The 24,431-nt window shown below is 43.5% G+C and overlaps 1 protein-coding gene across 1 annotated transcript in view; it reads left to right on the plus strand.

Moving 5' to 3' along the window:
* LOC149437495 (uromodulin-like) overlaps positions 1–24,431 on the plus strand; it is a 69,474-nt gene that overhangs the window by 41,885 nt on the left and 3,158 nt on the right. Inside the window, exons 7-14 of the mRNA XM_089660891.1 lie at positions 2,400–2,472; positions 2,976–3,077; positions 4,355–4,569; positions 15,664–15,818; positions 17,640–17,879; positions 19,273–19,429; positions 21,512–21,584; positions 23,876–23,914. Of these exons, the coding sequence (XP_089517017.1) occupies positions 2,400–2,472; positions 2,976–3,077; positions 4,355–4,569; positions 15,664–15,818; positions 17,640–17,879; positions 19,273–19,429; positions 21,512–21,584; positions 23,876–23,914 (1,054 nt within the window). The remainder of the gene's footprint in view (positions 1–2,399; positions 2,473–2,975; positions 3,078–4,354; positions 4,570–15,663; positions 15,819–17,639; positions 17,880–19,272; positions 19,430–21,511; positions 21,585–23,875; positions 23,915–24,431) is intronic.

Raw genomic sequence — 24,431 nt, forward strand, 5'->3', positions numbered from 1 at the left:
GAGCAGACTGGAGAGTGGTCAGGAATAGCAGAGGTCAGGACAGGCGGAGTTCAATCAGAGTCAGGGATCAAGCAGGATCAGACAGGAAGCCGACAGGATGCAGGTACAGGGGCTCTTGGGGAAAACATACACCAAGGCCCTGATTGCAAGTCTGGCCATTCCTTATATGCACCTCCCGTAATCAGCCTCAGGTGTGTTGGCTGACTGCAGGAGTGAGCCTCTGGTTGCTGAGAGCACCCGCTGGCCAGTCCTGGTACTGCAACCCACAAGGCAGGTGAGTCCCACCACTATTGGCGAGTCCATTCCTGACACACAGATCCCCACCCTTGTAAAGTGTTTTGCTGGAGATTGCAGTCAGGTCATAATGTTCTTTTTATAATTACAGGTATTTAAATAGCGCCAACAATTTATGCTGCATTTTCCAATCTGTATATTTACAGCAGTCCCTGCCCTCTAGGAGCTTAAATATAAGGTCCCTATCTCACATACATGCTCCCAAACTGGGACCAATTTAGACAGGAGTCAATTATTCTACCAGTATATCATTGGAGGAAACACATGCAAACAATATCCTTGCTGGGATTTGAATTGAGGTCCCCGATGCTACGTGTCCACAGTTGGATTCCTGATTATTGCATGACCTTATTAAGATGTTTGGACGTGTTTAGGGACTGAAAAATAAAAAAAAAAGCACACCACCGAGCTTAAAGATGTCAGCTTCCCTCCTGATCTTCTGCTGTTTTTGCAAACCAAGCAGGCAGAACATTGCTGTGTTTAATGAGCATGAAAGCTGAATTAATGGCCAACTCCACACAAACATGGCTTCTGATATTGAAATAACACCACCAGAATTCACAGTTCTGCCCGTCTGCTGCAGCTCCAACATAGACTAGGGCTATGAGCTTGGATTTAGTCCAAACCCTATCTCATCCCTAGCAAAGACAACTGATGGTTTCATGCTCATTCTTTTCAGGGACAATTGATGGTTTCACGCCCATCCCTTTCAAAGATGATTGACGTTTTCATGCTCATCTCTAACAAAGACAATTGTGACAACAATTCATGCTGACCTGATACAATGTAGAATAAATAGGTGATTGGGGAATTTGGCTTAGATTGACTGAAACCAATTTGGAGGGGGAATGCAAACTATTCCAGGGAAGTCTCACCATTGGAGTGATGGAAGAACCTGGTGTGCCCGCATCCTCCACTGTTTCCATTGTGGGGATAACACAGATAAAGGAACATGAAGTGATACAATGTAGAATAAATAGGTGATTCGGGAACATGGCTTAAAGAGACTGAAAACCAATGTGGAGGGGGAATGCAAACTATTCCAGGGAAGTCTCATCATTGGAGTGATGGAAGAACCTGGTGCTCCCGCATCCTCCACTGTTTCCATTGTGGGGATAACACAGATAAAGAAACATGAAGTGATACAATGTAGAATAAATAGGTGATTGGGAAACACGGCTTCAAGAGACTGAAAACCAATGTGGAGGGGGGATGCAAATTATTTCAAGGAAGTCTCACCATTGGAGTGATGGAAGAACCTGGTGCGCCCGCATCCTCCACTGTTTCCATTTTGGGGATACAGCATTCTCCACTGTGTCCATTTTGGGGATACCGCATCTTACACTGTTTCCATTTTGGGGATACCGCATCCTCCACTGTTTCCATTTTGGGGATACCGCATCCTCCACTGTTTCCATTTTGGGGATACCGCATCCTTCACTGCTTCCATTGTGAGGATACCGCATCCTCCAAGGTTTCCATTGTGGGAATACGACATCGTCCACTGTTTTCATTTTGGGGATACCGCCTCCTCCACTATTACCATTTTGGGGATACCGCATTCTCCACTGTTTCCATTTTGGGGATACCGCATCCTCCACTGTTTCCATTGTGAGAATACCGCATCCTTCACTGCTTCCATTGTGGGGATACCGCATCCTCCACTGTTTCCATTTTAGGGATACCGCATCCTCCACTGTTTCCATTTTGGGGATACCGCATCCTCCACTATTTCCATTTTGGGGATACCGCATCCTCCACTGTTTCTATTGTGGGGATTCCGCATCCTCCACTGTTTCCAGTTTGGGGATACCGCATCCTCCACTGTTTCTATTGTGAGGATACCACATCCTCCACTGTTTCCATTGTGGGGATACCGCATCCTCCACTGTTTCTATTGTGAGGATACCGCATCCTCCACTGTTTCCATTGTGGGGATACCACATCCTCCACTGTTTCCATTTTGGGGATAACACAGATAAAGGAACATGAAGGGGACGTTGTGACTTTAGCATAGCTGTGGTGTTTCTTGGATACAATTTTCAGTTCCTTCATCGATTTCACTTGCCTGGAATTTCTGTTCAATTACTTTTATTTCCTCACAGACCTGCAACTCTCAATCCATATCAAATATTAACCAGCCAATTGTGGGAAATGCCAGTATCTTTTTGAAGAAAGGTAAGTCATCTCATGTTCACAGTGTTGTTACAATAATGTCCCGTGTTCCTACAGTCACATATATTAAAGCCCAACTCCAGACAAATCATTTTTTTTCTTTTTTGGGGGGATAATTTGGGGAAAAAGTTAAATCTTCTGTCAGGTATTAACTGCTGTTTTGGTTCCCTTTGGAGGGATTTTTCGCTCACTTCCTGTTTTGTCCGACACTTGTCACATGAACAGGAAGCAAAGAGAAACTTCCCCGAGGAGACAAAGCATTAAAAACCTGCAGAGGTTCTAACCCTTCACCGTTCTAGTAAAAAGGTTTTTATTGCTTGGTGTGTCCCGTATATTTAACTGACCAAAAAGGGAGCAAATTGTCCATTGTTGGGGTTCATTGTCAGGGCTTACAATGCTGGAACTTCCATAGTGAACATTACATAATGATTTCAGCCTCCACTGAATGTGAATATTGTATGAGATATCCAGAGGAATGGACTTTGATGGTTTATCTTTCTATTTAGCGGCTGCATCTAAGTCCTGCCAGAATGATTCCTGTGCTGGTGATGAGTATTGTAACAATAGTGATGTCTGCCAGTGCAATACAACTCTCTATACAGACGCAGGTATGGTGTGATATAATACAATGGTCAGGATGGGTCTTGTGTCATTTAAAACCAAATATTGAATTTTCTTATGGATCATATGAAGTGCATGTAACATCAATGTAAGGGGGCACTACACCGACCACCAATGTAAGGGGGCACTACACCGACCACCAATGTAAGTAGGCACTACACCGACCACCAATGTAAGGGGGCACTACACCGACCACCAATGTAAGGGGGCACTACACCGACCACCAATGTAAGGGGGCACTACACCGACCACCAATGTAAGGGGGCACTACACTGACCACCAATGTAAAGGGACACTACATTGACCACCAATGTAAGGGGGCACTACACTGACCACCAATGTAAGGGGGCACTACACTGACCACCAATGTACCGGGGCACTACACTGACCTCCTAAGTAAGGGTGCACAACATTAACTACCAATGTAAGGGGGCACTACATTGACTGACAATGTAAGGGGGCACTACACCGACCACCAATGTAAGGAGGTACTACACCGACCACCAATGTAAGGGGGCACTACACTGACCACCAATGTAAGGGGGCACTACACTGACCACCAATGTAAGGGGGCACTACACTGATCATCAATGTAAGGGGGCACTACACTGATTACCAATGTAAGGAGGCACTGCACTGACCACCTGTGTAGAAAGGGAACTACACAGATCACCAATGCAAGGTGGCTCTGCACTGAACACCAATGTAAGGGGGCATTACACTGACCACTTGTGTAGAAGGAAACTACACTGACCTTCAATGTAAGAGGGTACTACACAGACCACCAATGGAAGGAAGAACTACACAGACCACCAATGTAAGGGGACACTACACTGACCACCAATGTACCGGGGCACTACACTGACCTCCTAAGTAAGGGTGCACAACATTAACTGCCAATGTAAGGGGGCACTACATTGACTGACAATGTAAGGGGGCACTACAATGACCACCAATGTAAGGGGGAACTACACTGACCACCAATATAAAGGGGCACAACACTGAGTGCCAATGTAAGGGGGCACTACACCAAACACCATTGTAATGGGGACTACACTGACCTCCCACAATCAATGTACTGTATGGAGGATTAATCTGGCCTTAATTCTTTGACTCTCTGGCTGCTTTCTCCCCAGTCCCTGGTCACTCCTGCCACCCTAAAGTGGGTATATATAGAAACCCCCTATAATGTATAATGTACATCAAGCACATATCCATCACCTTCTCATCTCAGAAATACTGAATTAATTTACCCTTTTTTCAGGAAGCCAACCATCTCCAAATTTTACTTGTACTGGAGCAAAGTTCAATATACAAGTGTCAAAATGTTGGTTGGAGGCAAATGGTTATAATACGTCTGATATAAGGCTGAACAGCACCAACTCCGAGTGTTTCACAGTAAAGCAGATTGTGGATGGAATACGACAGATGACCCTTCATCGTCCATTGACATCCTCTGACTGTAACACTGAAGCTGTGGTAAGTTCTCCTGACTCGGTCTGTTTGTTATATAAGAGAAATAAAAACAAATACATTAGAGTTACACAGTTAGTCTGGCTGAAAAAAGACAAAAGTCCATCCAGTTCAACCATTAAAAAAAAAAAAAAAAAAAAGTTATAATCCTACACCCAGTTGATCGAGAGGAAGGGGAAAAAAAAACAGAAAAGCACGATCCAATTTGCTCCTGCAGGAAAAATATTCCTTCCTGATCCCCCGAGAGGCAATCGGATATTCCCTGGATCAACTTTACCTATAAATGTTATATCCAGTTATATTCTGTGTATCCAAGAAAGAATCCAGGACTTTCCTACAGCAATCCACTGAGCTGGTCACAACCAACTCTGGAGGGAGTCTCATCCACATTCTCACAGCTCTCACTGTGAAGAAACCTTTCCGTGTTTGGAGATTACATTTCTTTTCCTCCAGACATAAAGAGCGCCCCCTTGTCCTCTGTGATGACCACAGGGGGAATAACTACACCGAGTTCACTATATGAACCACTGATGGATTTATACATTGAGATCATATCCCCCCTTATGTATTGTACATGGAGATCATATCCCCCCCCTTATGTATTATACATGGTGATCATATCCCCCCTTATGTATTATACATGGAGATCATATCCCCCCCTTATGTATTATACATGGAGATCATATCCCCCCCTTATGTATTATACATGGAGATCATATCCCCCCCTTATGTATTATACATGGAGATCATATCCCCCCTTATGTATTATACATGGAGATCATATCCCCCCCTTATGTATTATACATGGAGATCATATCCCCCCTTATGTATTATACATGGAGATCATATCCCCCCCTTATGTATTATACATGGAGATCATATCCCCCCTTATGTATTATACATGGAGATCATATCCCCCCCTATGTATTATACATGGAGATCATATCCCCCCTTATGTATTATACATGGAGATCATATCCCCCCTTATGTATTATACATGGAGATCATATCCCCCCTCTTATGTATTATACATGGAGATCATGTCCCCCCCTCCTCTTATGTATTATACATGGAGATCATATCCCCCCTTATGTATTATACATGGAGATCATGTCCCCCCCTCCCCTTATGTATTATACATGGAGATCATATCCACCCTTATGTATTATACATGGAGATCATATCTCCCCTTATGTATTATACATGGAGATCATATCCCCCCTTATGTATTATACATGGAGATCAAATCCCCCCTTATGTATTATACATGGTGATCATATCCCTCCTTATGTATTATACATGGAGATCATATCCCCCCTTATGTATTATACATGGAGATCATATCCCCCCTTATGTATTATACATGGAGATCATATCCCCCCTTATGTATTATACATGGAGATCATATCCCCCCTCTTATGTATTATACATGGAGATCATGTCCCCCCCTTATGTATTATACATGGAGATCATATCCCCCCTTATGTATTATACATGGAGATCATATCCCCCCTTATGTATTATACGTGGTGATCATATCCCCCTTATGTATTATACGTGGAGATCATATCCCCCCCCTTATGTATTATACGTGGAGATCATATCCCCCCTTATGTATTATACATGGAGATCATATCCCCCCTTATGTATTATACATGGAGATCATATCCCCCCTTATGTATTATACATGGAGATCATATCCCCCTTATGTATTATACATGGAGATCATATCCCCCCTTATGTATTATACATGGAGATCATATCCCCCCTTATGTATAATACATGGAGATCATATCCCCCCCTTATGTATTATACATGGAGATCATATCCCCCCCTTATGTATTATACATGGAGATCATATCCCCCATTATGTATTATACATGGAGATCATATCCCCCCTTATGTATTATACATGGTGATCATATCCCCCCTTATGTATTATACGTGGAGATCATATCCCCCCTTATGTATTATACGTGGAGATCATATCCCCCCCTTATGTATTATACATGGAGATCATATCCCCCCTTATGTATTATACATGGAGATCATATCCCCCCTTATGTATTATACATGGAGATCATATCCCCCTTATGTATTATACATGGAGATCATATCCCCCCTTATGTATTATACATGGAGATCATATCCCCCCTTATGTATTATACATGGAGATCATATCCCCCCCTTATGTATTATACATGGAGATCATATCCCCCCTTAATCTCCTCTTCTCAGTAGATAATAAATTCAGTTCCTCTAATCTTTCCTCATAGCTGATCTTCTCCATGCCTCGTATCAGTTTGGTTGCCCTTCTCTGTATTTTCTCCAGTTCCCCAATGTTATTTTTGTGAATTGGTGCCCAAAACTGAACTGCATATTCCAGATGAGGTATTTCTAATGTTTTGCACCGTCTGGGAAGGGGGGTGAGGGGTGTGTGAGGGGTAATATGATATCTCTCTCTCTGGAGTCTATACCTCTCCTAATACAAGAGAGGATTTTGCTCGCTTTAGAACCCGCAGCTTGGCATTGCTGCCATTATTAAGCTTGTGATCTACCAGAACTCCCAGATCCTTCTCCACCATTGACCCCCCCAAGATCCTTCACCATTAACCCCCCAAGATCCTTCTCCACCATTGATCCCCCCAGATCCTTCTCCACCATTGACCTTCCCCCCCAGTTGTACCCCCCCTAGTATGTGTAAAGCATGCATATTCTTAGCCCCCAAGCGCATAACCTTACATTTATCACCATTAGCCCTCATTGGCCCCATAGTCCCCCAATTACACAGAGCATTGAGGTCGGCTTGTAAGTTGGAGACATCCTGGAAGGACGTTATTCCCCGGCACAGCTTGGTGTCATCTGCAAAGACTGAAATGGGATTTATAATCCCAGAACCGATATTGTTTATAAATAGATTAAAAAGTAAGGGTCCCAACACTGAACTTTGGGGTACCCCACTAATAACACTGAACCTCGGGGTACCCCACAAATAACACTGAGCCTTGGGGTACCCCACTACTGACACTGAACCTTGGGGTACCCCACTAATATCACTGAATCTTAGGGTACACCACTAATGACACTGATCCTTGGTGTACACCACTTACACCCCTAGACCATTCATAGTATGAATCATTAACCACTACTCTCTGAATACCATCTTTTAGCCAGTTTTCTATCCATTTACATTCGGATTTTTCCTGCCTGTAGACTTTACCTTACACATTAGCCGTGTGTTAGGAACTGTATCAAATGCTTTTGCAAAATCCAAGTATACCACATCCACTGCCACCCCTCTTTCAAAGTATACCACGCCCACTGCCACTCCTCTGTCCAAGTATACCACGTCCACCACCACTCCTCTGTTCAAGTATACCACGTCCACAGCCACCCCTCTGTCCAAGTACACCATGTCCACAGCCACTCCTCTGTCCAAGTATACCTCGTCCACAACCACCCCTCTGTCCAAGTATACCATGTGCACAGCCACCCCTCTGTCCAAGTATACCACGTCCACTGCCACCCCTCTTTCAAAGTATACCACGCCCACTTCCACTCCTCTGTCCAAGTGTACCACGTCCACCACCACTCCTCTGTTCTAGTATACCATGTCAACAGCCACCCCTCTGTCCAAGTATACCACATCCACAGTCACCCCTCTGTCCAAGTACACCATGTCCACAGCCACTCCTCTGTCCAAGTATACCATGTCAACAGCCACCCCTCTGTCCAAGTACACCATGTCCACAGCCACTCCTCTGTCCAAGTATACCATGTCAACAGCCACCCCTCTGCCCAAGTACACCATGTCCACAGCCACTCCTCTGTCCAAGTATACCATGTCCACAGCCACCCCTCTGTCCAAGTACACCATGTCAACAGCCACCCCTCTGCCCAAGTACACCATGTCCACAGCCACCCCTCTGTCCAAGTATACCATGTCAACAGCCACCCCTCTGTCCAAGTACACCATGTCCACAGCCACTCCTCTGTCCAAGTATACCATGTCAACAGCCACCCCTCTGTCCAAGTACACCATGTCCACAGCCACTCCTCTGTCCAAGTGTACCACGTCCACCACCACTCCTCTGTTCTAGTATACCATGTCAACAGCCACCCCTCTGTCCAAGTATACCACATCCACAGTCACCCCTCTGTCCAAGTACACCATGTCCACAGCCACTCCTCTGTCCAAGTATACCATGTCAACAGCCACCCCTCTGTCCAAGTACACCATGTCCACAGCCACTCCTCTGTCCAAGTATACCATGTCAACAGCCACCCCTCTGCCCAAGTACACCATGTCCACAGCCACTCCTCTGTCCAAGTACACCATGTCCACAGCCACCCCTCTGTCCAAGTACACCATGTCAACAGCCACCCCTCTGCCCAAGTACACCATGTCCACAGCCACCCCTCTGTCCAAGTATACCATGTCAACAGCCACCCCTCTGTCCAAGTACACCATGTCCACAGCCACTCCTCTGTCCAAGTATACCATGTCAACAGCCACCCCTCTGTCCAAGTACACCATGTCCACAGCCACTCCTCTGTCCAAGTATACCTCGTCCACAACCACCCCTCTGTCCAAGTATACCATGTGCACAGCCACCCCTCTGTCCAAGTATACCACATCCACAGCCACCCCTCTTTCTAAGTATACCACATCCACCGCCGCCCCTCTTTCTAAGTATACCACGTCCACCGCTGCCCCTCTTTCTAAGTATACCACGTCCACCGCCGCCCCTCTGTCCATGTATACCACGTCCACAGACACCCCTCTGTCCAAGTATACCACGTCCACAGACACCCCTCTGTCCAAGTATACCACATCCACAGCCACCCCTCTTTCCAAGTATACCACTTTCACTGTCACCCCTCTGTCCAAGTACTGTATATCATGTCCACAGCCACCCCTCTGTCCAAGGTTTTTCTCACCTCCTCATTAAAAAGAAATCAGATTTGTTTGACAACTTCTGTCTTTCATGAATCCATGCTGTCTGTTGCTTAAAATATTTGTTTCCAGCAAGAACTCCTCTATGGGGTCTTTTATTAAACTCTCCAGTATCTTCCCAACTATAGAAGTTACACTAACAGATCTATAATTACTTGGTAAGGATTTTGACCCCTTTTAACCCCTTTAACTGCCCCGGCCTGGGCACGGATTTTGACCCCTTTTAACCCCTTTAAGTGCCCCGGCCTGGGCACTGTCACACTCTTCCTGCCCAGGCCGTTTCAGGTTTCAGCGCTCACACTTTGAATGACAATTGCGCGGTCATACAACATTGTACCCAAACTAAATTTTTACAATACAATACAACACAACATTTTACAATACAACATTTTACAATACAACATTGTACCCAAACTAAAATTTTATCATTTTGTTCAAACAACTAGAGCTTTATTTTGGTGGTATTTAATCACCGCTGGGGTTTTCATTTTTTGCTAAATTAACATAAGACCAAACATTTTGAAAGAAAAACATGTTTCTTTGTTTCGGTTTTAAAAGTTTGCAAAGAAATAATTGTTCTTCATAAATTTAGGCCGAGATGTATTCTGCTGCATGTCTTTGGTGAAAATAACCCAAATCAGTATTTATTATTTAGTTTGTAGGAAAGTTATAGAGTTCACAAACTATGGGATATATCTGAAAATCAATCCATCCTGAAGTACTGACAGCCAATCTAATTTCTTGAGGCCCAAAAATGTCAGAACAGTACAGATATCCCCCAAATGTCAGGACAGTACAGATATCCCCCAAATGTCATAACTAGAGATGAGCGAAGTATTCAAAAATTCGATTTGGCTGATTCGCCGAATTTCAGGAAGAAATTCGATTCGATGCGGATTTATTCGCTACGAAGATAACTTATAAAAAGGGTTTCTAGGCTTCAGAGAGCCTTTAAATTAGTGCAGAACACTGTACCTTTAATTTAAATGCCCTTGGAGATGAGGAAGGAGAAGGAGAAGGAGAAGGAGAAGGAGAAGGATGAGAAGAAGGAGAAGGAGAAGGATGAGAAGAAGGAGAAGGAGAAGGATGAGAAGAAGGAGAAGGAGAAGGATGAGAAGAAGGAGAAGGAGAAGGATGAGAAGAAGGAGAAGGATGAGAAGAAGGAGAAGGAGAAGGATGAGAAGAAGGAGAAGGATGAGAAGAAGGAGAAGGAGAAGGAGAAGGATGAGAAGGAGAAGGAGAAGGATGAGAAGATGGAGAAGGAGAAGGATGAGAAGAAGGAGAAGGAGAAGGATGAGAAGAAGGAGAAGGATGAGAAGAAGGAGAAGGATGAGAAGAAGGAGAAGGAGAAGGATGAGAAGAAGGAGAAGGATGAGAAGGAGAAGAATGAGAAGAAGGAGAAGGATGAGAAGAAGGAGAAGGATGAGAAGAAGGATGAGAAGAAGGAGAAGGATGAGAAGAAGGATAAGAAGAAGGAGAAGGATGAGAAGAAGGATGAGAAGAAGGAGAAGGATGAGAAGAAGGAGAAGGATGAGAAGAAGGATGAGAAGAAGGAGAAGGATGAGAAGAAGGATGAGAAGAAGGAGAAGGATGAGAAGAAGGAGAAGGAGAAGGATGAGAAGAAGGAGAAGGATGAGAAGAAGGAGAAGGATGAGAAGGAGAAGGATGAGAAGAAGGAGAAGGAGAAGGATGAGAAGAAGGAGAAGGATGAGAAGATGGAGAAGGAGAAGGATGAGAAGAAGGAGAAGGATGAGAAGAAGGAGAAGGATGAGAAGAAGGAGAAGGATGAGAAGAAGGATGAGAAGAAGGATGAGAAGAAGGAGAAGGATGAGAAGAAGAAGAAGGATGAGAAGAAGAAGGATGAGAAGAAGAAGGATGAGAAGAAGGAGAAGGATGAGAAGAAGAAGAAGGATGAGAAGAAGGAGAAGGATGAGAAGAAGGAGAAGGATGAGAAGAAGAAGAAGGATGAGAAGAAGAAGAAGGATGAGAAGAAGAAGAAGGATGAGAAGAAGGAGAATTCCAAGCCGGCAAAAAGTGTATCTGCAGAGCTCTGCTATTTCTTAGGCTATTTCTGACAGTTCTGGGACATTCACTCCATACAGCGGTTGAAACATTGTATCTATTTGTTTCCATAAATGACATTCTGCAGATACACTTAGAGGAGCTCTGCAGATACACTTTTTGCCGGCTTGGAATTATTCTTATTTTCATCCTACTTCTTCTTCTTCTTCTTCTTCATCCATGAAAATCGAATTTTTCCTGAAATTCGTATCGAATTCCGGTTCGCCTGGTTCGATTCGCTCATCTCTAGTCATAACAGTACAGATATCCCCCAAATGTCAGAACAGTACAGATATCCCCCAAATGTCAGGACAGTACAGATATCCCCCAAATGTCAGGACAGTACAGATATCCAACCCAAATGTCAGGACGGCACAGATATCCCACCCAAATGTCAGGACAGCACAGATATCCCACCCAAATGTCAGAACGGTACAGATATCCCCCAAATGTCAGGACGGTACAGATATCCCACCCAAATGTCAGGACGGCACAGATGTCCCCCCAAATGTCAGGACGGCACAGATGTCCCCCTCCCAAATGTCAGAATAGTACAGATATCCCCCAAATGTCAGAACGGTACAGATATCCCACCCAAATGTCAGAACAGTACAGATATCCCCCAAATGTCAGGACGGTACCGATATCCCCCAAATGTCAGGACGGTACCGATATGCCCCAAATGTCAGAACAGTACAGATATCCCCCAAATGTCAGGACAGTACAGATATACCCCAAATGTCAGGACAGTACAGATATCCCCCAAATGTCAGGACAGTACAGATATCCCCAAAATGTCAGGACGGCACAGATGTCCCCCTCCCAAATGTCAGGACGGCACAGATGTCCCCCCCCCAAATGTCAGGACTGCACAGATGCCCCCCCCCCCAAATGTCAGAATAGTACAGATGCCCCCTCCAAATGTCAGAATAGTACAGATGTCCCCCCCAAATGTTAGAATAGTACAGTTATCCCCCCAAATGTTAGAATAGTACAGATATCCCCCCCAAATGTCAGGACAGTACAGATATCCCCCAAATGACCCCTTTTTGCAAAGTAGACAGTCCGACCTATTTCATAAGAGGCATGGCGAGTTTTTTGAAGTTGTAATTTTTATGAAATATTTTTTTGGAAAATGAAGAAATTAAATGAATTATTTTCAAAAAAAATTTTTACATACTGTCACCAGAGCAGTACATCGTCAGCATATTACTGGTGTGGTGGTGATCAGGGACACTGACTGGTAACAGGACGAACAAAAACAACCTGATAATTTTTTTTAAAATATTTTATTTTTATTTTTTTTAAGACTTTTTTTTCATATTACACTATGACCAAAATAGTATAATGTTACCATAGTAATATTGTACTACTTAGGGGAAGTGATACTTTTTTGGGGGTTTTTTGACACATTTTGATAAATTCTTTACTATAGGTAATTTGCTATAAGCAAGCATTTAACTGAATGAAATCGATTCATTCAGGTTGTTTTGTTGTGATTAGCCATGGACAATCACATGACACAGATGGGCTGTGATTGGCCCAGCCTATGCATGTGATCATTGTGACCATTCACAGCTAGACACACTTGTATACAATGGATGGCATGAAAGGAAGCCCTCCATTGTATACAACTGTCATGTGGCCTGCTGTGATTGGTCACAGCAGGTCACATGGTACTGGTAATTGCGCCGGTACACAGATCTGTCCTCGGCCGTGTCCGAGGTACACAGCCGGTGACAGATCTCGCCACAGCTCGGCCCTGCGGGCACAAGCAAGGCGAAATCCGGGAAGGACGTCATATGATGAGAGGTATAGTCAAATGATGGTCGGGTGGCAAGTGGTTAAATATTGGCCCCACATTGGCCTTATGCCAATCCAGTGGTACTATGCCAGTCAGTAAAGAGTCCCTAAAAATTAGAAACAATGGCTTTGAATTGACAGATCTCAATTCTTTAAGGCCCCGCGGGTGTCTGTCATCTGGTCCAGGGGCTTTATTCACCTTTATACTGTCTAAATATTTATGGATCATATCAATTGTGAGCCAATGTGGGTCATCTGGGGCTGTGTCAGTACCACCCCCCATTATGGACAAGATCCCCCCATGCTCCTTTGTATATACAGAGCTGAAGAAGGGATTTTATACATTGGCCTTCTCTTTCTCCCCAGTCACCCCCTCTAGATGATTCTGTAAAGGGCCTACATGCTCGGACAGGACCTTTTTTACTATTAATATATCTGAAGAATTTTTTGGAGTCGGTCCTGCTATCTTTTGCAATCTGTCGTTCGTTTTCAATTTTTGCACGTTTTTTAATTTCCTTTTTGCACATTCTGTTCTATTCTTTGTAATGTGTAAATGATGATCGTGTTCCTTCATTTTTATATTTAATAAAAGCTCTTTTCTTATTATCTATAGCTTTTTTAACTTTGGCCTTAAGCCCCATAGGTTTGATTTTTAGCCTTTTAAACTTGTTGCCCATGGGAATATATTTTGCAGTGTGTTCACATAGTCTCTTTGAAGAACTCCCATTTCTGTGTTGTGTTCATCGATGCCAATATTCCCTCCCAGTCTAAGTCTTGGTGTGCAGCTCTCAGCCTTGGAAAATTAGCTCTCTTAAAATTGAGCGGTTTTATTCTTCCCGTATGTGCTTGCTGTTTATAGCTAACAATAAATGAAATCATGTTATGGTCACTGCTACCCAGATGTTCTTTTATATCAGTGTTTCTCAACTCCAGTCCTCATGGACCCCCAACAGGTCATGTTTTCAGGATTTCCCTCAGATGAAACAGCTGTGGTAATTACTAAGGCAGTGAAACTGATCAAATCACCTGTGCAAAATAATGGAAATCCTGAAAACATGACCTGTTGGGGGTCCATGAGGACTGGAGTTGAGAAACACTGTTTTATATGGACATTCGTAATAAGCTCTGCATGGTTTGAGATTACCAGGTCCAGCAGAGCATCATTCCTAGTTGGGGCCTCTATGAACTGTACCATAAAATTGTTCTGTAGTAGGTTTAAAAACGTTTATATCCTCGTAAAGAACCGCCAAAGGAAAACAAATAACCTCTTGCTTTTAGAAACCCAGATCAGGCAAATTTGGACAGACCTTCCTTGATAAAATTGATTCACCAAATATAGGCAATGCTGTGCAGCCATTTTGGAGGCGGGGGAAGCCCAGGACAATACTGCAAAGCAAGATCAAATGTTCTCTGAGGCTCTGAAGAAGAGAGAATCTCCCTTCAAAATGCGTCACCCATTTTCCTAGCATCTTCCTTCATCCAGGACGCGCACAGGATTCTGATCCTATTGGCCAGTATTGGATGTGACATGCTTGTGATTTTTTGGTGTTTGTGAATATACACCGGTTTTATCTTTTAATAAATATGTTGTTGCTGAGGTAATGCGCAAGGCTGGTGTACCTTCTTTTGTTCTTACTTTGCAGTACCCCATAGAGAACAACAGGTTATGTCTGTTCTGCAGAAGTGGAGCGGACATGGACCTGTCATTCACCTGCTCAGTGGGGATCAGCAGACAGATACCCTGGTGAGCACGCAGATCGGCTAGGTAAAGTCTGCTCATGTGAAAGGGCTCTTAAGATTGGGAGAAGGAAAAGCAGCACTAGGAGCCATTTAGTTCACGTGCTGACAAGGAGCATGTTGATAGAAGGAGAGAGCAGAGAGACAAAGAAATGAGCTTATCAGTCCTTTGCTGCTCTTGTTACCGTACAGTCACAGGCTGGTGGTGGATCCAGGATGATTTGGACTCAGAGGAAGTGGGTTGAATAATGCTGACCACCAGAATACGGACAGCTAGTGGTAAAAAGTACTGCTGGGGAAATCTCTGGATTGAAGCTGAATATTGTAGCAAAAGTTGCTATTCCAGTGTATCTTTGATGGGCTATTCATATTTATCTAGTTGGCTTGGGCCGGAGTTCTGCTTTAACAAAACTAGAGACTTTCTTTTTGACTTTTCAGGCAATAAACTGACATTATTAGTAACTGCTTTCTAATGTGCAGATCACTGTATGGTGGGGAGTTTTCTGACCTCGTCTAATGACTTATGTGCTTCCTCTCTACAGATGAATTCATCCCATGTCACATACACAAATCAGCTGTATATACCTGCCCAGACGGATCCAATTCGAAAACGCAATGACGTTGTCCTGAATGTTTCCTGCTCTTACCCGCGGAATATGAATGTCATTCTTAATGTGACGCTGCGCCCAATAATTGGGTAATTATTGTTACATAATGTCGGTCTTTCAGAAATCAAGGCTGACTATCTCTTATGATGTTGGATTCCATCATGCACTCTTGTGTGCGGCCCTTTAGCAAACCTTCAAGTATCTTCCCGACAGTAGACAGTAAATGTACAGGTCTGTAGTTACAGGTTGAAGACCTTAATCCTTTTTTAAAAAAAAAATGGCAACATATTGGCCATGTGCCAAGCCTGGAAAAATGAAAAGCAAAAGCTTAGATATAACTGAACTAAACTCTGTGAGGACACATGGGTGTAAGCCACCTGGGCCAAATGCTTTAAGGTGACCCTGTTAAATCAAAAATAAATGTCCCTGTAATGGAAGATCTATAATGGCCTGAGTTTCCTGCCTTGCCTCTACTCCTTTGCTGCAGCCTCCTTGAAACTATTTGGCATTTACCACTTCGGTGTCCACGTGATTTCTTCTTCCAACCCCTACGACACTGCTGGGTCTTGTAGGGACTTTTGGGTCAAATAAAGCACCATGGCATGGGAAATACAGGCATCCGACACATCTGGAAGTGTTGAATTCTGAAGAGTCTGGTGGAGGCTGCAGCACTGAAATGCAGGGAAGGTAGCAAACATGGGCCACCTAAGAGGTGAATATGAAAATTCTTCTATTGCAGGAATATTTGTTCTCAATTTGTTTTTTTCATCCTAAAACGATCACCTTGGGAACTTTTATTTTGCCTTTTACTTGTTAATTTGAAATGGCTGTGGTGCATTGGCCTTGTGCCAGGTCTTAATTATTCTTATTATACAGGATTTATATAGTGCCCACAGTTTGCTCAGCACTTTATAAAATGAAGGTAGACATTACAGTTATAATACAAGCTGGTACAAGAGGAAACAGAGGGTCAGGGTCAGGGGCGGACTGACAACTCATGGGGCCCCCGGGCAATAGGGGTCATGGGGCCCCTGTGTCCTTGCCCAAACTCAAAAAAGCATATGAAAAAGGTACCAGGGGCATCTCATGGGGCCCCCTACTGACCCCAGGCCCTCGGGCAGTGCCCGGGTTTCCAAATGGTCAGTCCGCCCCTGGTCAGGGTTGTATAAATTTGAAACAAAAGCTCCAACTCTCTGAGGACACATGGGTGCAAGCCATCTGGGTCAGGTGTTTTCAAGCTGCGTTGTCAAATTGAGAGGAAATGTCCCTATAATAGAAGAGTTTTAACCCGTGTCCCCTCCATTCCTTCTGCTTCAGTGCTGCAACCTCCAATAACCTCTTTGCTAGTCAACACTCCTGAGTGTCACCATGCTACATGGTTCCTTTCTTCAACCCCGATGTCTCTGCTGAGTCCTGTAGTGACATCGGGGTCAGAGGAAGGAACCATGGCATGTGCCGGCAGACACAGACATCCCACACTTCCGGAAGAGTTGAATACTGAAGAGTCTGGTGGAGGCTGCAGCACAGGGATGGAGGAAAGGTAGGAGACATGGACCGCCTGAGAGGGGAGTATGAAAACTCTTCCATTGCAGGGATGTTTGTGCTCATTTTTTTTCACCCTAAAAGGGTCACCTCAATAACTCTTATTTTGCCTGTTTCTTGTTTATTTCAAACCTTTTGTGGTGCATTTAGAATTGTGTAGATATCATCCTACCATCCTCATTTTATATATGAGCTTCACTGCTTTCAATCCTTTACACAGAGCTGAGTAAGAGATCTGATAGGTTTGCTGTTTCATTATCCTCAGTGCAAATAATGTCAGTTCTGCGTCCTCTCTGTATAATAATATAGACGCATGGCCACGTACCTACAAGGGGTTCTAGGTAGGTGACTTTGTGTTTATTTTCCAGGACCACAGTAATAAACAGCCCTACAGCAAATGCAACTTATTCAGTCTACATGATGGCATATAAAGATGACCAGTTTATGACTCAGCTCTCAGACTCCGACTCCCTGTATGTAGAAGATAATATCTACATTTCTGTGCTCATACCGGATCTGGATGCCAACACCTTCAATCTCTCAGTGGTGAATCTTTATGCCTCTCCTACCAATTCAAGCTCCACCAAGTACTATCTTCTTCAGGATGGGTAAGTACACAGCACACTGGTTAGTAATTCTGTGTGATTCTTTGTACACTTTGGAAAATAATTCACTAAATGCTCAGAACAATATATCACATCAGGAGGAACATTGTTGTTGTGTTGGCATGAAGTTCTGAATTGATCTGGACAAGCCAACGTTTTAAAGTGGCATAATTCCCGTAGTTCAACTTTACAGCCCAACTCAAGCCAACTTTTTTCACTTTTGGATAGAGTGGGGGAAGGGTTAGAACCCCTGTAGGGTGTCTGTGGCTCTATTGAGGCAATCTCTTATCGCTGATCCATGCTTTTGACATCAGGATGAAAATGAGGAGATGGGGGTCTTCAAGACAGTATGACACAGGCAGCAATTAAATCCTGACAAGAGGTTCTTACTCTTCACCACACTGTTTAAAGTGTATGTCCCACTGGAGAGATTTTCCATTTCGTGGCCCTATGACTGGGTGTCACCAGGACAGGGGGTGAGGGAAAATATTTCCTCAGACAGCAATACAAGCCTTGAGAGGAAGGAGGAAAGTGGCAAAAGAAAAGCCAACACATTTTGGGGGTGTTAAGCAGTTCAGCTTCATCAGAGATTCAGGAAATTGGTTATATACAGAGGTGCTGGACTCAGTAGGGTGATGATTGGTGAACAATCCAGCATTCTTAGTGCATGGCTTTCCCAGCTGCTTTAAACAGCAAGCAATAAATACCCAACAGAGGATCTGACCCTTTCCTATACTGTTCACTGATCACAAGGAAAAGTTAGAATTACAGAGCTCTTTTGAAATTATATCAAATTTCAGCGCTGGATTGAAGTAACACTTGTATTTTTACTTGATGTGTTTTGTATTGAAGGGCCTGTTCACTCCACCTATGACAGGCTGCATTGCTCAAGCCAGGCCCAATGCATTCACAATGCAGTATCCGTTTTTGTGCCAGAGACCTGAAGACAATGTCAGTGGTGATGGGGAAGTACTCCAACCGTTGTCCAACCAGCCTGGAATGCAACTTCCTACAGCAGAAACTGTGGTGTGCCATTACTGGAGTTGCCTGTCTATTCAGCCTTTTGGGCCCTTGTAGTTTCAAATCTGACATGCAACCGGACTTCTAACTACCAGAAGTGGCTGGATGCCTAACCTGGTTATTAAGCCTTGAGCTAAAACTTTCTATAGTATCCCAGACCAGAAGGGACAGGTTTAACTTCAATAATAAGAGCTGCATATAAACTCAATTGCAATAAACAGGTCCACGTACTAATATACTGGTTATAATATACACTTGCCATGTATTATTCATCTATAATACATACATTCATCTATAATATATACATATATAGAACATTGTGTTCTAATCTTTAGATAACAGTAACTGAAAGCTGATGAAAGGTTTCGGTATCCAGGTGCCCATCTAGCCAAATATCTACTGACCATCTAAGAGTGACTAGCAATGGATTCAGCAATGAAGCTCGGTTTGCTATGAAAGTCTTCAAGATCGCCAGTTCTAACACCATCTATCTCCATGCCGAACTTAGTCTCTGCACTGATGATTGTGCCGTGGTAAGACTCAATGTACACATAGAGAATGTTCTGTGATTTCTGTGGCTGAAAGAGCAGTCAGAGCTTGGGAAGCCATATGGCAAACAGTCAGCTGCCCAGTTGGTCAACTGGTCCAAGGGGCCCTCAAAGCCCCAGGCACTTTCCTATTCCCTTTTGCTCCCCCCTTTCTCCTGGCAACAGGGTTCTTGATAAAGGAGAAAACGTAATGTATTGTGCAACGCCCTTTCAAGGACTACAGTTCCCAGAATCTAAGTAAATGGAGGCTAAGGGGCTGCAGACTTTAATATCAATGATTCCCATCACTACAGGGGAGAAGAGACCAGAACTTTTCCTGGGCAAATTACAATAAATCTGGGCAGTGCCACATGGGGAGGGGGAGTGCAGACCACATCAACGTGAACGATGGTTCAGACTTCAATGGTTCTTATTCATCTGCTTCTCCAAATGAATACGGTTGCCACACCTTGTTGCCATCTTGAGACCAGCAATGCCCTTATAACAAAGCAAAAAATAGAGCGCACCAGCCTACTGCATTCTTTGTAAACTCATTATTAATAAAAATGGAGATGGATGTATTCTCATAAATGACACAAGCTCTTCAAAAACAACCACAGACAATGTAACCCTCTCCACTGCTCATGCTGCTTATCTCAAGAAGATACCATCTGGATCTAATTGGCTTACCAATTGGCTTCATCAGAGCCAAAGGATAAACCCCTTAATACTTACATACCTTACTGAAAACAATGTGGATGCCTCTTCCCTCTCCCCTCCAAGGGGTTGGGTGTGCTCAACCAGGGTGACATGACAGCTGCCAAATCATTCTATAGCTTGAGATTCCATAATTGAAATATGTTACCAATATACCAATGGTTAAAAACACTGAAAACCACTCATTGGTATGATTGACTTACCAGGCCACCAATGTCATTAGTCCTCTGAAGCACGTCATGTTGCCCAGGCTGCAATTCAAATAACTGTAGTTAGTCTTTTTTAAAATTAATTTTATTATTATTATACAGTATTTATATAGCGCTAAAGGGTATGCTCAGCACTGTACAGTAGCAAGGGGGACGGAACATGAGACAAGACAGTAACAATACACTACATGAGGGGTTCGAGCTTACAATCTAGGAGGGAGGGGAAGGTGGTACAGGAGGAGATGGCTGTGGGGGATGGAGTGGTGGGAGGAGTGGAGGAGGTTAGTTGTTAGGTGAGGTCGGGTGTTAGGTGAGGTTGGGGTAGGCTTCCCTGAAGAGGAAGGTTTTCAGGGTGCGCCTAGAGTTGAGGAGGGTAGGTGACAGTCTGATGGATTGGGGTAGGGAGTACCAGAGGATGGGGGAAGTCCTGGAGAAGTCCTGCAATCGGGCGTGGGAGGAGGAGACCAGGGAACTAGAGAGTAGGAGGTCCTGTGAGGAGCGGAGGGCACGGGTAGGGTAGAATTATTAATATTATTCAAACCCTATGCCATCCAGTAATTTTTCACCTCCATAGTGGAAGTGCATTTTAAACCAAAATGATTCACTGCAGGTGTGGAGCACATTGCCAATGCCCAAAATGCTGCACTTCCGGTTTCAGGCATTGGCATGCGCTGAACCATTCTGGATGAAAGTGCACATCCATTATTGGGGTGCCCATTTACTGGATGGCATAGAGCATAATAATTATTAATAATGAGGATAAAAATAGGGGGGCCCAATTTAAATGCGTATGTGAGTGATGAGAGAACCTGGTGCGCCCGCATCCTCCACTGTTTCCATTGTGGGGATAACACAGATAAAGGAACATGAAATGATACAATGTAGAATAAATGATTGGGGAACACGGCTTCAAGAGACTGAAAACCAATGTGGAGGGGGAAATGCAAACTATTCCAGGGAAGTCTCACCATTGGAGTAATGGAAGAACCTGGTGCGCCCGCATCCTCCACTGTTTCCATTGTGGGGATAACACAGATAAAGGAACATGAAGGGGACGTTGGGACTTTAGCATAGCTGTGGTGTTTCTTGGATACAATTTGCAGTTCCTTCATCGATTTCACTTGTCTGGAATTTCTGTTGAATTACTTTCATTTCCTTACAGACCTGCGGCACTAAATCCAGATCAGCTGATTCCCAGAACATTGCAGGAAGAGTCAGTCTCTTTTTAGATGCCGGTAAGTCATCTCAGGTTCACATCTTTGTTACAATAATTTTATGTGTTCCTTCAACCACCGCTGTATCCTGTATATGTATGTGATCCAGCATTTCCGGGTAGGGGGCACACACTCTGTCCAATCTGTGCTATCTTTTGGTACAGCACAAGTCAGTCAGCAGGCCCTGGCTGAGTTGGGGGAAGGAGCGCTAAGAAGCATCTACCCTGTGTGCGTTTTGGGGATGGACCATCAGCAATGGGGGTTAGTTGAAGGTCCATGTGGAGGTGGTGTCCAAGTCCATCTGTAGTGGGGGGCTTATAGTAGTATGGACTTGTCCGAGGAGGCAGCTGGCTGTAAGAGCTTGTAGATACACCTAATACAGGAAGAGAATAGAGACGGCAGCGCCACTCGAAGTGTAGACGGTTAACATCAGGCAGAGTTAATGGTCAAATTGCACTCACATAGGTAGGTAACAGATAGGCATGTCAAGTGATGGAGGTGCAGTGGGAGCATCAGGTCCTTAGGCCACGCTCTGTGTTTTCCCGCCTCTCCGGAGGTGTCCAGGGCTAGGGGAGTAGCAGAGAGGTACAGGGAGGATCACATCTATGATTTCCAAGATGGTGCATGTTCGGAGCATGCTCACTTCTTCATCAGGCGGGAAAACATGCAGAGCGTGGCCTAAGGACCTGATGCTCCCACTGGACCTCCATTACTTGACATGCCTACTTGTTACCTACCTAATGTGAGTGCAATTTTATCACCAAATCTGCCTGATTGTAACCTGATTGTAACCGTCTACACTTAGAACAGGCCCTGGCTAACAATTTTTGGATGGGGCCTGCTGATCAGCTTATCGAATGACAGTACAGAGCCCTGTGTTTACTAACAACACAGGGCTCTGTACGCGAAGCAGAGATGTGGCTGTTTTTTTTCTCCGCGCAAATCAGGGGGATAAAACAGTCACATTGCTTAGGAAAAGCAGCACACATTACACAATGTTAGGCGCACAGCTAACTCTTTCATTGCCCGTAGTTGTTAACCCCTTCCCAGCCAGTGTCATTAGTGCAGTGACAGTGTATAGTATTAGCACCGATCACTGTATTAATGTCACTGGTTATGTCAGTGTCAGTTAGTCGGTTCCCACCCAATATCAGTCAGTGTCAGATTGTCCGCCGCACTATCGCAGTCCCACTATAAGTCTCTGCTCGCCGCCATTACTAATTAAAAAGAAAATTCCACTATCTATGCTATAGTTTGTAGACACTATATTTTCACCAAAATACATTAATATACACTTGTTGGGATTTTGTTTTACAGAAGATGTAGCAGAATACGTTTTTGGCCTTAATTTATGAAGACATTTTTTTTTATTGGATATGTTTTATAACAGGAGAAAAAAAATATTGTTATATTTTTCTTTTTTTTTGTTTATATAATAAAAATAAAAACTCAGTGGTGATCAAATACCACCTAAAGAAAGTTCTATTTGTGTGATAGAAATGATATAAATTTCATTAGTGTCTGAACAGTAAGCTGTTGAACCTTTGCTGATTCACGTTTCTGGTCACGAAATATTAACTCCTCCATAGAAATATGTAAAGTTTCCAATTTCACCCCAATTCATCTGCCTAGTTCTAGCCATGACAATTGACTAAGCGGTTTTATTCATCCATATATTTCTATGCATACATTTAGTATTTATCTAAATATTTATTGATATTATTTTTATTATAAAAGCATGAGGTTGAAGGGTTATCAGCACTGACTGAGACGTTCAATTAGAGAGTGACAGTCTGAAGGCAAACAGCTTCAGTTCTGACATTTCGTTTTAAATTTTTGAAGCCTCTTTTTTTTTTTTTTTTACTTTTTTTATTGATACGTTTTATAGCAGAAAGTAAAAAAATATTGTTATATTTTTCGACAACTTTTTATATACTAAAAAATAAAAACCCAGTGGTGATGAAATGCAACCTAAAGAAAATTCTATTTGTGTGATAAAAATGATATAAATGTCATTAGTGTACACCTGAACAGTAAGTAAGGAGAAACTTCCCAAAGGGGACAGAGCAACAAAAAAAAACAGCAGAGGTTCTAACCCTTCACTGTTCTAATTAAAATAAATTGGTTTTTATTGCTCCATGTGACTCGTATGTTGACCAGACTAAAAAAGGGTGCAAATTGCGCATTGTTAGGGCTTCCAAAGGCTAATTTCAGACTACAGTGAATGTGAATATGGTATGATGTATTGAGAGGAATGAGTCTCAGTCCGGTTGAGGTCTACAATTAACAGAGATATCTTTCTTTATTTCCAGCTGATTACAATTACAATTTTGGAATCAGTTCTGCTACCGGTAAGTAAACTCTTACATTAGGAATTTTAATGGATGAAATGAATGCAACTAAACGTGTTCAAACCATTTACAGCAACAATTCCCTTCTATGTGGGGGATGGGCAGGTGGACCTTAACATCCAGCCCCCACATATATATTTGTCGCTGTCCTAGGGAGTGCTCCATCGGGCCCCCAGAACTCTAACTGAGCTGACACTGACAGCCCATGCTGAATTATCAGCCATCAGGAGTTGGTAGGATGGGCCCCCTTTAACATCAGCGCTGAGCATTCAATCACAGTGACCCATGATTGGGAGACCCGGCTACCGGCCTGAAGCATCAGGTGGTTATAGCTGAGTTCTTGGAAAACATCTAAATCTACAGACTAAAAAATATTAAAAACTAGAACTGAGAGTTGTTTTACCTGCCAAATTATTTGTGTTTCCGTCCATCCAGCCCTGCGATTTACACAGCTCCACCACACAGCACAGCCAGGAAGCTAACACCAGTTTCTCTGTTACAGTTAGGAATACAGCTG

Source organism: Staurois parvus, unplaced genomic scaffold (genome assembly GCF_062004578.1).
Source record: "Staurois parvus isolate SC_StPar_1 unplaced genomic scaffold, SC_StPar_1.0 ptg001286l, whole genome shotgun sequence".
Lineage (NCBI taxonomy): Eukaryota > Metazoa > Chordata > Amphibia > Anura > Ranidae > Staurois > Staurois parvus.